At 38.3% G+C, this 14398-nt stretch overlaps 1 protein-coding gene across 7 annotated transcripts in view; it reads left to right on the forward strand.

Annotated features, from left to right (window-relative positions):
- The window catches only part of TJP1 (tight junction protein 1), a 198952-nt gene that overhangs the window by 160643 nt on the left and 23911 nt on the right, over window positions 1–14398 (forward strand). For all 7 annotated transcript variants that reach the window (XM_037393868.1, XM_037393861.1, XM_037393863.1 and 4 more), the window contains 8 exons: window positions 1436–1715; window positions 2297–2400; window positions 3153–3321; window positions 3681–3825; window positions 9963–10099; window positions 12522–12627; window positions 13458–13608; window positions 14147–14255. In XM_037393868.1, the coding sequence (XP_037249765.1) occupies window positions 1436–1715; window positions 2297–2400; window positions 3153–3321; window positions 3681–3825; window positions 9963–10099; window positions 12522–12627; window positions 13458–13608; window positions 14147–14255 (1201 nt within the window). The remainder of the gene's footprint in view (window positions 1–1435; window positions 1716–2296; window positions 2401–3152; window positions 3322–3680; window positions 3826–9962; window positions 10100–12521; window positions 12628–13457; window positions 13609–14146; window positions 14256–14398) is intronic.

Consider the following 14398-nt stretch of genomic DNA (forward strand, 5'->3'; position numbering starts at 1 on the left):
AGATATGTGCATGATGCAGGGTACTTGAATAATATGTGCGATGCTTCAGGTTTAAGTGAGGATCATGATGTGTTTATCATTTGGGTCACTCAAGTTTTGTTGGGGTTGTTTTTTTTTTAAGTGTGAATGATGATGTTTGGGTAGTGTGGCACTGGATACTTCAGACACCTTTATGGTGAAGTTCTTCTCAGTTTGCCAAAAGCTCAATTTTCAGCTTTGTTTACTATTTCTTTGCTTTCTCAAGTGCAATTCTATTAAGTTTTTCAGAGACTGGTACGTGCTTAAGGACTTTACCCAGTGTTCAGGCACTAACATAGTTCTTACACTCAGTAAAAAGTTGGCCACAATGAAGTATAATTATCTTAATTCCTGTAATTTTGTAGGCTTGTTCAGGGAGGATGGCTTTTGAACTCTGCAAAACCATACAGGTCATCACTAAAGGGTAGTAATCTGGCTTTCTGTAGAAATTTGAGATTTATGTTACAAAAAATAGAACACAAATGCACAATGTTTAACAGTCACTTAATTAAAAAAAAAACCAGACTTGTAGGGCTTGTAGAAAGGCTTTTGTGCTAGACAATTTTCTAGTACTCGTGTGCTTTGATACAATTGTGAAAAAGTGTCGTGGTTTGCATTTGTAGATTTAGCAATTCTTTAAAGCTTACACAAAACAAAATGGCAAGCTCTGCAGGGCTTTCAATATCTTGAGTATTTGGTATGTAGATTTATGTAGAGAAAGGCAATTAATGAAAACTTTATGGTATAACTTGGTTCAGATCTGTAACACCTAGCAAACAAATACCTAAACAGAATTGGGTCTTATTCTGGAAAAGCTGTTTACAATAGTGCCAGCCAACTTTGAACTTTCGATGGGAATTCTGCCTTTCCTCCATGGTCTGCGTAAACATTGCTTTGGAAGATTGGGAGGCTTCAAAGTTAGAGGAGAATTACTGTCAATAACACACTGAGTATACAGTAGATTACATGTTAGCAAAAGATGTTTTTAGCAGTTGCCAGTAACTGATTTGTGGGTTTAAGCAAGCAAAGAGGGTGAGCATTCAGATGTGCAGCTCTGTGAAGACAGAATATTATGTTATGCTAAAATGGCTATTATCCTTTTGCCACTTTTGCAGAAGTAAAAAAACAAAAACAACCACCCAAACAAAAAAAAAAAACAACCTAAAAGAACTTTAAAAACAAATAACCCCCCCCCCCGGGCCCCCCCAAAACAACCAGGTTTCTAGTAATCTGTATTGACGAGTCTCCTGTATTCATTAATCGGATAGCATTTTACAATGAGGATGCAAGAATTTGAAGCGTTCACAAATACATCTTTATGTTGTCTTTTGAGTTTTGGGATTAACTTTATTTCAGACATTTAGTAACACCATTAGCATTACACAGCCAGAGGCTGATACCTACTGTTGGGTTGTAGACTATACGAAGGATGAAGAAAATTCAGATTCCAGTGGCTCGACCAGAACCCGAACCAGTGTCTGAAAACGAGGATGATAGCTATGATGAAGAGATATGTGATCCGAGAAGCAGCCGTGGTGGTCCTAGTGCCAACAGAAGGCACGAGAAGAGCTGGGTAAGAGATAGAAGTGCTAGCAGAGAAAGGAGCTTATCACCGAGATCAGACAGAAGGTCTGTTACTTCCAGTCAGCCTACAAAACCTACCAAAGTAACACTGGTGAAATCGAGGAAGAACGAAGGTAAGTTGTATGTAATTCTCGCTAAGACTTTTGCTGGTTTTTAAAGGCCGACCGCTTCAGTCAGCGTTCTGTTAAGGGCTTCGTGGACTGTATGAACAGAGCAGTTAACAGTGTGCTTGCACGTTTTACCAGTGGCTAGCTGAAAACTTAAAACTGCTGTTGTATTTCTGAGTGTTAATATTCCGAAGTACATGTGTTGAAGGTAAAGTATTATGTAGTGTAAACAAATCCCAGCTGTGCACCTGACATCTGGTAGCCAGTGGCTGCATACCTTCCGTACACTGTAGTTGAGTCTTCAGTGTCTGTCCTCTTTGAAAGAGAGAAAATTGTGGGTAGCATCTAAATTAAGTTATTGAGCAACAGCTGTAATTACAGGCAGAGTTAGAAAAGAGATTGATATAATGGTAAATCCATAGTGTAATTCCATTGCAGCCCTTCATGTGCCAAGTTCATTCTCCTCACTGTGTTTCCAGCGTAAAAATTGTGTAAAGCAGTGCTGTAAAACTTCAGATACCTCTCCTGTTTTTTTACTGCAGCTTCATCAGTTTTCTTTTTTTCTTTTCTTGCTGTTTTATATAAAGAGTATGGTCTACGGTTGGCAAGCCACATATTTGTGAAAGAAATATCACAGGATAGCTTGGCAGCGAGAGATGGCAATATTCAGGAGGGAGACGTTGTACTGAAGGTATAGTAAATGGTGGTCTGTGTTCAAGGGAAAAAACTCATTGCTAAAACTGTTCTCAGAATTAGCTCTCTCTTAGTAGCATAGTTTGGTTGTTAGATGTGTAAGTTTTTACTGAGTTATTTCAAAGATCAATAAACTTAAGTATGACTCAGCCTCTCCAAGGAAAGGAAAATTACAAAGCCTCTTTGGTTTTTTGTTCTTTTTGGTATTATTCCCCAGGCCTTATTCAGACAAATAGTGTCAACTGTAAATCCATAATAGAAAACATTTGGGATCGTATGACACTTTGGCCCTACATGCTTAGTTATACAGTGTAATGTTTTGAAATTGTGCTGTTGAGCAACACGAGAACTTGCCTTCAGGTTAAATTTTGATTTTTGTAGAAATCAATATACCCAGGGGGTTTTAATTAATACTAACAATTTCTATTTTAAGATACTGCTGTAAATATGTTGGTGCAGAAAAACGTACCGTTCCTTACTCCACAGAGTATAGCGATGCTGGTTCAAAAAACAACTGAAAAATAATAGAAGTTTTGTATTAGTGGTAGAGGCTTTGTCTTTGAAAGATGAAAATAATTTTCTATATTATGTTATAGTTTGGATAAACCCAGTGGTATTCCATTGTATTGTGGCAGTTGGGTAAATATCTCTAGCTGTTTCTAAATATCATCAGACAGAAACCCACTATCTTCCTGGAGACTCACTGTGTTTTTCAGTAAGTTTTTCTGCTCTTTTCTTACTCTGTTCCAGATAAATGGCACAGTGACGGAAAATATGTCCTTAGCAGATGCAAAAACACTAATAGAAAGGTCAAAAGGCAAGTTGAAGATGGTTGTTCAGCGAGATGAACGAGCTACGCTGTTGAATGTCCCTGATCTTTCTGACAGTATTCATTCTGCTAATGCTTCAGAAAGAGATGGTAAGTATAAATAAACTTGATTTCCAGAGGGAGGGAAGAATTCCCTGTTGTGAAGATGTGAAATACCTAAGTGGGCTGAGAGGGCGGGGGGAGAAGAGTTTAGGAGTAGGGTTGTCGTGTGGGTAGATTCTTGTTTGAATGGGATTGAAATCCACACCTTCAAAACAGTGGAGAAAAAGAAACGGTTCCCGTTCTTGCAATTGTTCTTTCAGGGATATGAAGTGTAGTTGTTTTAAAATAATAAACATAGATTTAACATCTTCATAAAAATTCTCTGCAAAAGCTTATTTCCATTTAAGCAGGTCATACCACCATTTTAATTACAATCATTTCATGAAAAAACAACTTTTATTTAACAGACATTTCAGAAATTCAGTCGCTGGCATCAGATCATTCCAACCGATCACATGACAGGCCCCGCCGCAGTCGTTCACGATCTCCTGACCAGAGGTCAGAGCCTTCAGACCATTCCAGACATTCTCCACAGCAACCCAGCAACGGCAGGTGATGGCAGCATTGTATTATTTTTAAATCAACTATTTAATGTGACATATAAGTTGTAGGAGTGCTTGGATTTATACAGTGTGACAAATGCGATGCAGAACTATGGTAGTAGTGATACGACATTCTTTCTAAAGAGATGCAGCTGATAATGATCCAAATTTTCCTAGACTTCAGTAACCTTAGAGCATGGTTGTATGAATGACAATGTAAGTCTGATAGTAATTATATATTAATTAGAAGCATATGCAATTATATTTTCATTTTAGAAAGCAGTTAGCTGCAAGGATATTTAAGATGACAAGTAGCACAGTTCCTATTGAATGTCCAACTTGCATAAACTTGTTGAAATCTTGCTTTATTTAGGCATAGGCCTTTGTGTTTTCTTCACTGTCTTTCTTTGAAAGTTATCTGTTTCTGAATATATTTAATTCTACATAATAAGGCATCTTGCACAGCAGATTCAGCTTTTGGAATGTAGTTTTTACTGTTTCAACTTGGTAGTGGGACATGCACGATGATTGTGAAGTAGGTAAGTAATTTTATATGAATTCAGAGAGAAGTAATCTGTTGTGTGGTTTGGATTTTTTGTCTTCCGTGTGAAACGTTAGTCTTGCATAATGTAAATCCATCCTGGTTTGCATTTCTGCAGTTCGGAATGGACATTTTAATTTACTGGAGTAGAATTTCAATGTTGGTTTTTAGATTCTACTAAATGTTTGTAAGAGAGAAGTTTGCCTTTGAGTGTTCATAGGTGATGGAGCAAAAGCTAGAATTGATCTGTGGCATATTCAAAGTTCAGAGCCTGTATCTGAAGACTTCTAGATGCTGTCAAAAATTCTGAAAAGCAAGTTGCGGCTGGCTGTTCCATGAAACTGGGATATGCCTGTGATTGGTTATTAATAACATTTTGTTTGTCCAGGGGAAAATAGCATACCTTCAAGGTTTTTAGAGTCTTTTAAGGGTTGGCAAAATTGCAAGATAGTTATTACCTGCGTGTAAACTTAGTTGGTGTTATGGATTACAGGCATTTTTGCTGTTCTTCCATGTATGTTGTTTGGAGGGATCACAAGGCATGTTTTTTTTTGAAGTATGAACCCCATATTACTGGGAAAAACTGAAAAGCTGGGTCCCAGATGCAGGGATTTAGTTGTGAAGGTTGTGAGGTCTCTGTCAGATTTAAATTTTAAAACCTTTATTTCTTGACATGCATTTCTGATGCAGTGTGAAAAGAGCTTGTGGAGGGATGAACAACAACAAAAAAATCCATCAAAACTGAAACTATGACTGACTTACCTAGTGTTAGTGCTTTCCGGTCCTATTACAGTGGTTTAGGTAGATGGTCTCTTCCTCCCTATGGACTACGCTGTCAGAATTAAATCCTTCCTGAGAAGGAACTTTGAAGTTATCTCCACTCTGAATGCATCCGCTATATCTACTTTATGAGCAAGAGCTACCTTGGCATGGATTGACTTCCTGTTGGCCGTGTCTCTTTCAAGATCAGAAAATCTGGGCCCTGAGCCGCGTGAAGAAAAGCACGTTAAAAGCAAGTTCTTTTTGTAGTGGTTATGTGTGCAAGTTCAAATCTACTATAGGATCATATTAGCTGCAGCTGATTCATTTTGTAAAATTTGGTGGAAAATTGGAAGGAATAATAAGCTTGAGAACAACAAGCTGAGGAAGAAAAGGTGCAAAAAGTCTTCAAACTGAGCTTCAGGAGGACATGAAAAATGTATTGAAGATAATGAGTCTTTATTTAGATAGTGTTCTGCCAATTGTTTGTATGTTAATGAGGAGAGAGACTGACCCTTAGGTGTGCACTGGCATACAGGAATCTGCCAACAGACTTGCGTCACTCCTGCTTCGGGGTCTGTCAGGGTCTTCATGTTGTCCATCTTTCACTGTTCCATAGTGGTATGGATGCCGGTGTGCCGGCAGTCTTCCTGGATATAGAATTTCCACAAACACTGCCGTTTGAATGTTCTGTCAAAGCATTAAATAGCACTTTAGTTTTCTTTAGTCCAGAGGAAGTTCCCAGATGTCTCTTGAACAGGCTTTCTAAAACTCAGATTCTAGAACACGTTCGTCTTAATTTACTAATAAAAAGGACTATCCTTTTGTGGTTTCTCACTTGCAGAGGATTGCAAATTACCCATCGTTGGTCTTGAAAAGAATACAGAGAATGAATCTTAGAAGTCTTCAGGTATAGCTGTGGAGACTTGCAATATTTATAGCCAGCTGGTGCTGAATTGGGTACCAAGTGAAATAGGTATGTTCTGGCTTTGAGGAGGAGCTCAAAGTTTTAAAGGTTAAGTATAGTTTTAGGAGATGCATGTAATATTAAAGATATGCAGAACAACAACTGTTCAGGCAAAGGAAAAATGAATCTTAAACACAGAATATTGGATTACAGAGTTGCCTTATGTTTAATCTTTGTTTAATGTTAAGAGCTGTATTTAAAAAGCTAGAATGAGCAAAGAGGACTCTGCATGCTGAGTTGGAGAGTACTTCACAGTGGAGCTGTCACATATATCCTTTCTTACCTGTCTGGTCTTACTGCTGGCAGTAACAAGTTGTTGGACTAGATAAGCTTTTGGTGTGACCCATCCTGAAAAGTGGCATTTCTAGCCGGGTGCTGGCGAGCCTGCCAAATTACAGCTCTGGGCTGCCCTTTACCAGCTGAAAACCCCCACTTGGAAACATTTTCCTCTGCTGCCTTCCTCACCTTGCTGCTGGAATAGCAAAAACATTTTCTGATGTTCTTAACACTTCAACCTCAGCAGGAAAGGTGCGGTAGCTTGAAGAAATACCTGTAGAGGTCATCATCGTTTCTAGAAGGATAAGGCTGACTTCTGTAATACAGCTGTCAATTTATACATAGCGTGAGACACTTGTTCTGTCCATTTTCAAAACAAGTTGAAAAACTGGAGTATAGGACAGAAATCAACCCTCTTTTGGCTGTACATAGGAAGATGGCTCTTGGCTCTTACTATCTTCTCATGCTCAACAATCTGAGATGTGCTAAAACCTCACTTTTGGAAAGAGCCTGTGTGTTCATGTTTTCCAAAACTTTTTCTGTGCAAACAAAAACTGTTGTTGCAGATAATCTTTTTTTTTTTTTTTTTCCCCTTCTGAATCAATAGCTATGGTTGATGGCACTAGTGTTTGTAGCTGACTGCATTTTGTGACTGAAGGTTATTTAAAAATGCTTGTGCTAGGCATAACTTAACAAAAATAAAGGAGGGGAGGGGAAGTGATGTAAAGGAGGGCCTGACACAGCACAGATGTGAAGCAGTGCACACAGTGGACAACGTGCCTGTCTCTTGGGAAGTGCAGCTGACAGTTTCTAGCAAGTTTCCATCACCTAGAACCAGTGACAGCATCAAGTTGTTTCCTGTATCATCTCGCAATGTGAAATATTCAGTGCTTACTGGACAACTTAGGCAAAATCAAGAAAAATTCTACTCTCTTGCTGTTCTGACTTTTTTCTTCCTTTTTGTTCTACCACAGTTGTGTTTGTCAGCTTTTTCCCATTTAAACTTTGCTGTCTTACATGGAGTAGAACTGCTTCTGCAGGCATTTCAGTTGCAGGGTGTTTGCCTGCATGCATAGCAGTAGCCCAGTCTAGAAGCAAATGCTTTAGGTGTTTACCCGACTGTATTTCATGCGATGCTCTGTGTCTTGTTTTAGTTACTGAGAGCTGTTTTCTTCCATATTTATGCTCTTTTATGATACACACAGGTGTAAAAGCAGCATAAAATTACAGGGGTTTTGGACTGTGTGGAGAGGAAACATAAGATTAACTTTGTGTAGTAACTGCAGTATTTTTTTGCTTTATTTTTAATGCAAAACTGACCCTACTTTTTTGGAATGATGCTTCTGTTAAGTGTTAGGAGATGATTGGAAATGGATAGAGAGGGCTCGTGGGGAAACCTTCTGTAATATCTCATTAACTAGTGCTCATTACCCAGAAATCTTTGGATGATGAGGGGAATTAGTTTACTGTAGGACTTTTGTTTGTAAGACACTTAGTTTGCATTTAAACCGCTAAAAGTGTGTGTCTGTTTTAACAAGCCAGGAACTATTTTCCAAGGAATGAGGAATCTAGTCATATTTTCAGTCTAGGGCTGAACTTAAAATACGTAAGCTTTTTAGCTTACGTGCCTAATTTTATGTACAAATGAAAATATGCTGGAAATCTGAAAGAAGAAAAAAAATTTGTTGTTGAAGTTTTGGAATAAAGTAGAAAGACAAATGCTGTTTTCATTTTGCTAGACGTAATGGTTTTAGCATCATTTTAATCAAATCCGGAAGCCCCCCAAAAGGGGTTTGTCTGAATAGAAAAGGCACAAATAAGGATTTTAAAGATTACTGTACTTGGTTTTGCCAATGACTTAACAAGATGGTTGCTTACAGTGCAATGGTGCCTGTGTCTCCCCAGATTTTTGTGGTGGTTGCTGTATTGTTCTGTATTCTGGGGTTTTTAAGCGTCCTTCAGGCACACAGTTTTGAAACTGGCAGAAGAAAGTACTGAAAAGTCTTAGTGTATCTTGGCTGAATAGCTGAGCTTTGTGATGTTTCAAACTTCACATTGCTTCAGGAAAGCATATTCTGATTGTATTTAGATGTTTACCATTTTATTTTCTCATGCGTCTTGAATGAGTAGATTTGCCGGGGTTGGTTTTCTGAAGTCATACTTCCAACTCTCAAAGTATCGGTTCTGATTAAAATAAACAGCCTTTACTCGTATAATAGATTTTTTTTGATACACTTGTACTTTATGTAAAATGATCCTTATTATTGCCTAGTAGCACCATCTAGCTGTTGGTAGTGAAAAACTCTTCTTTTTTCCCCCCAATATAGATCTCTCCTTTATGAGAGGAGATGGGCTTGCACCTACTGACCAAGCTGTTGTTATCTTTGAGGAAGTACCTTTTTTCCTCTTCTTGGCAATTCAGTCTGATATTATATAAAAAGCCGTGATTTGTGTCTGTCTTCTTTCAGATACTTTTTATATCCTTGCTTATTTGCCAGCTCTCAGGAATTGAATAGATATTTTGAGCATCTCATGGTTATTTTAATTCTTTTTAGAATGTGCATGCTCTGGAATTAAGACTTTCTTTTTGGTATATTGATCTGTTTTTGGTTTTTTCAGCTAATTATTAATGTCCATCTGCTCTGACCCTTTGAAATTATTTACTAATCAACAGATAGCAGTGTAACAGTCTTACTTCAACATACAGCACGTCTTCTGTTGAGTACTGCTGTGGTACAGCTCGTAGCTGTACCTCTATATAACAGTATAAAAATACCTGATCTCTTGAGCTCTAAAGGTATAGAAATTATGTTATTTTGTGCTTTAGTTGTCATCATTTAAAGAACGACAACAGATTTCTGCTTTTTTTTAACTTGTCATATATGCTTTTGTTTTGCACTGTAAGCATGCATAGGAAATGCATAAGAAGCACTGAGTTGTCTTTTTACTCAAATACGTGGGTGACTGAGTGCATGAGAAGCACTCCTGTTGTGTAATAGCTGTGGGTTGAAGGCTTCATCCTTTCTGAAGACTGAGAAATCGGGGCATGTTTGTGCTTTGCCTTTCATCTCTGCAAAAACCCACGAAGAGCCAAACCGGCAGCACTTGTGTTCCAGGGCAGCTACCACACAAAGGAACTGATAAATTAGCTTGATTGCAATGAAGCTTAAGAACTAAGTCTAAAAATCCATGATTTCTACAGGGAGGGGTGAGAAAAAGACCACTGTAACTGCTCTTCTCCCCTTCTTCCCTTTGCTTCTCAGTTTCTTACATAGCTTCCAATGTACAGCCCGTGTGTACAACTTCTGTGCTTGTAGCAGAGAGCAGTCTGTTTCACCATGACCACTTTCTTTCTAAATAGCCATATCTAAAGAAGTCTTTTTATTGATGTGAAGTTAGGGACAGAATGCTTGGATTAAGAAATGAAAATAATATTATTAATAATGTGATAGCCAAAGAACAAAACCTTGTTAAATAGTAATTGGTAATTCTTTACCCACCAAACCTGAACTTCATGGATGAAAGGATTTATTCTTTAGTCTTAGTAGACCAAGGTCACAGAAACATTTCTATATGCGGAGTGGGATCTTTCTCTCTAATACAGTCATCGAAGCAGAGAAGATGAGAGAGTAACTAAACCGGGAGCTGTCTCTACACCTGTAAAGAATGCAGATGATCTTTCTAAAACTGTAGAAGAGGTGGCAGTTGAAAGAACTGAAAAACAAACTCCACCACTACCAGGTAAAGACATTAAAATGTATTAATTATGCATGTTGTTGAGAATGGATGACTGGTAAAGACTTCATGCCATCGCGTATTTGTGGGATGATTTTTTAAAGTCTTGGAACAGTCCGAGTCCTAGTTACTTCTGTTTCTGTATATGAACAGTCTTTGGAGCCATAACCCTATTTATGTCTTACTAGAGTTTTGGTCCTGAAAACCTAAGCTGTGGGGTCTGCCCATTATCTGGGGGTTGAACTTTAGTGTTTAGGGCTGTATTTATAGATGATGGTTGTAAAGAGGTTTGTCCTGATATCTCAAGCAAGGTTAAAAGTGGCATTTCTTTTTTGAGTGTCGAGCAGTAGACTGGTTCTTATAGGTTAGTCTAGCAGGCTGTATTTAAACAGGATGGTGTCAAGCCTGTTGAGAACTACTGTTCCTAAGACACAACTCGGAACACCCTGAAATACTTCGTTACTGTAGCACTTAGAACTCAGTCATGGACTAAGCATTTTAACAAGTGCAGTCCAACTCCTAAAACCAGAACAAAATCTTCCTTTTTTTTTCCAGAGGGAATGGTAAGCTAAATGGCACCAGATAAAAAAGATAAAAATGCCTTTTATCTTTATGGTATAAAGAAAAAACATAAGATGATACCATGACAGGACACTCTTCTGGGCAGGCTGACTTAGAAGATTTGTTTTTGTTTACAGAATGAGGCACTTTAGTGAAATTATAGGTGTAGAAAGAGGAGCTGTGCAGATGGTTCAAAGGCTGGGTAGAATGAGAAAAGGTACATTCCAGCCTGAAAATATTTGTGGATTTAGGAATGAGCAGTGATGCTTCTGCAAGTAGTATTCAGTAGCTCGGTGAAGAATTGGAAGAGTTACGATCTTGATAGACTCTGGAAGATCTTGAAAATTACAGCATTAGGTTCTCTGATGCAGCAGCCATTCGTAAAAATATTGTCTTTGTCAAAACACCTTTTGTAGTGGTGTTAAGAAAAAATGCAAATGAAGTAAGTTGGTATTTGCCTGGATAGAAGGAGGATGTAGCAGTGAGATTAGAAAGATGAATTTTGTATTTCTGTAAGACGCTGAAGATTAATACTTGGCATAATAGAAAGCCAGCCAGGATAGGAGATCCTTGAGGTGGTTCTTAATCCAAAGTAATATACTAACGATTGGTTTGAGGGACTGGCAAGCAAGTAATAAGTACTGTGGGGATTTTGGTGGTTAGAGGAGAAGAAGAAATGTTCTGTTGTTGGGTGAGTGGGAAGAGGCACATGGAAACATTTAGTTTGGATGGGAGGAGATGTAGGCCAGTACATAAAGATAATGTTTAAACTTGTGTCTGCAGATAAAAATAACTTGCTGTAATATATAGTCTGAAATTAAAAGGTGCAATAAAGGGTATAATCCTTTAACAGCCTCACAGAAAGCTCTAGGGAAATGAGGATCTTGCAAAGACTGTAATGAAAATGTGGTTAGAAAAGTAGTTGGCAGATTCTGTGGCAGTTTGCTGCTTAGACTTAAGAGCAAGACAACTGTCACGGTTGATTGTGTCAGAGGAGGATGGAAGGAGAGTATTTGTTCAAAGAGCTCATCAGAGGCTTAGGCCAGGAAAGGGCTGTCAAAGACTTACAGTAACACAGCATTTTCCTTTATGGTAGGGACAAAAGGCACATTAGAAAAGGCATTATTACCAAAGTGTCTGAAATTCCCAATTTCAAACTAGTCTATTCAGTGATTTGAAAGGAAGACAGCACAGTTGTTGGGAAGATCCGGGATATTAGACAGCTTGAAGCCAGTCTAATTTGAAATAACTTTTTTTAAATGTGCAGAGATAAGCCTTAAATACAAATTCTCTTATCCATGACCAACCACGAAGCGGAGAAGAGCCCCTGTTAGCATTCGTTACTGAGGGGAGACTGCAGTGGCTGTTTCTTCCCAGTGACTCTAGGGAATCTGTGCAGCAGAGCCATAGTAAGTGCTTATCTTTAAAAACCACCGAAGTATTGAAATCTGCTGACCTCAAGGTATGCAGCAGCAGTTCAAGTGGTTTTTGGTATTTTTGTTTCAAAAATTGAGTTCTTGAGGGAAGAGAGCCAATGGAAAACAAAGATGTTAGATAAATTAAGGTGAGAAACAGCAGGGTTGAAAGTGGTCATGTGAGCATGAAGTCTTCTAGTTCTTGTTGTTTTATGTTGTACAGAGGAAGTTGTGGGATTTTTACTGAAGTAATAGTTAGGCCAGTAATCATACTGCTTTCAATGGCATGGTGAGAGCATCTTCTGTTGTTGTAAGTTTCTAATATTTAACTAAGTGGATTTAAGTGGCGTAGAGGAAGGCTACTGAAAAAGTCATTAAGCTCTTAAGTTAGCTTTACTTTCTCATCTTTACATGACCAAATGGACATTTGAAATCTTCTGATATTTTAATAGAACCAAAGCCAGTGTATGCACAAGGAGGTCAGCCAGATGTGGATTTACCAGTCAGTCCATCTGATGGTCCCTTACCCAATTCAACCCATGAAGATGGAATGCTTCGGTAACGTAACTCTGAACTCTATCTGGATCTGCCTGGCCCTTGAGCAAAACAAGTTTTTATCCAGGGTGATGAGCAACCTGTATAAGTGGTCTGTTGTGAAGTCCAATATGCTGTCCTGACACTTCTGTACAGAAATATTAGAATGATGACTTTAGGTTTATTCCTGAGCCTTGGTGGCACTTGCATTGTGTAATATACCGTTTAAGAGTCTGTTAATATACTACGGAAATGAGCAGTTACAATGATCAACTGGTGAGAAGAATTTGCAGTGTTTCTTTCTCCCTGGGCATCCCCACCCCCTCCTGTCCTGTCCTTATCTCCAGAGAGAGGAGAGAATACTGTAGCATATTACTTTCCTTTCCTAATAATCAGAGCGCAATGAATGAAGGTCACTGCAAAAATGTGCAAAGTCATAGTGTGGAAAAGAGTCTACTTCAACTGGGATCTCCTTTACGGGCATTAGTGTACATGAGGATAGATTCTAGTTTGTTTTCATCTCAATCTCTTTAGAGCCAAAATAGACCTGTATGTCAGCACAGCTCTTTAAAAGGAAGGATGTTTTTGGAGGGGAGTGTCAAAATGACTCACTTAAATCACTGTGTGAGCATAAGACAGACAAACTCCCTAAACAAGTAAATACAGGTGGGTTTTTTGAATTGCTGCTTATGTGTTCTAATGCTGTGGTTGGTAAGCAGTTAATGGAATGCATAGCATAATATTCTCTAATTGAAATGATAGGCAGATTAGTTCTTAGCATAAAATAACCTGATACATTTGAGACTGAGCACATGCTATTATCCCTGTAAGTGGAATATCTTCTAAACCTCCAGGCCAAGCATGAAACTGGTAAAATTCAGAAAAGGAGACAGTGTGGGCTTGCGACTAGCAGGTGGCAATGATGTTGGCATATTTGTAGCTGGCGTTCTGGAAGACAGCCCTGCAGCGAAAGAAGGATTAGAGGAAGGGGACCAGATTCTCAGGGTATGTCAAAACCAATGACAATACAAGTGCTTTGTTGTACCGAAGTAGGTTTTCTTTCTGCAGATTGCATATATTGCCTTTGTAGTTCATACAGGGTTTTTTTGTATGTACTTACTAGACGACTTAATAGCAGCAAGATCTCCTGTTACTGTGCTGTTGCTAGGATGGTCAGTAAGTTTTACATCCAATTTCTTAGACTAACTCAGTTGATGAAGTTGTTATGTTTTTTTGACTGTTGGGTCACTAAATTGTCAGAGGACTGTGTGTGTTACTGATGTTTATAGGTGATCCATAATATTGATCTAAAGAATATAAAATGAACAGCTACCTGTTACTCTGGAAGCTATGCTTTTATCAAGAAATAAAGTGGGACTATTTAGAGGTACAAGAGGCGTCTTGGGATACATGCACTTGATGTGTGTGTATGAAACAACTAAAAAAATGTTTGCAATAAGTTGATTTAGATTTCACATTGTATAGTTAAATCTGTGTTATAATGTTGTATGCTACATCAAACTGATTACTTCATTGATACCAGGTAAATAACGTAGACTTCACAAATATCATCAGAGAAGAAGCTGTCCTTTTTTTGCTTGATCTTCCTAAAGGCGAAGAAGTAACCATTTTGGCACAGAAGAAAAAAGACGGTAAATATTTGTATATTGAGAGCAATGTAGTAGACTGGAACAATGTAAAAAGTGCAGTAAATTATGACTAACTTCTGGCTTGCAGGAAATTGGCATCTTAGGAAGGCTAAGTTCTTTTGGCTTTGGGATAGGTTACTACTACA

Source organism: Falco rusticolus, chromosome 7, assembly GCF_015220075.1.
Source record: "Falco rusticolus isolate bFalRus1 chromosome 7, bFalRus1.pri, whole genome shotgun sequence".
Taxonomy (NCBI): Eukaryota; Metazoa; Chordata; class Aves; order Falconiformes; family Falconidae; genus Falco; species Falco rusticolus.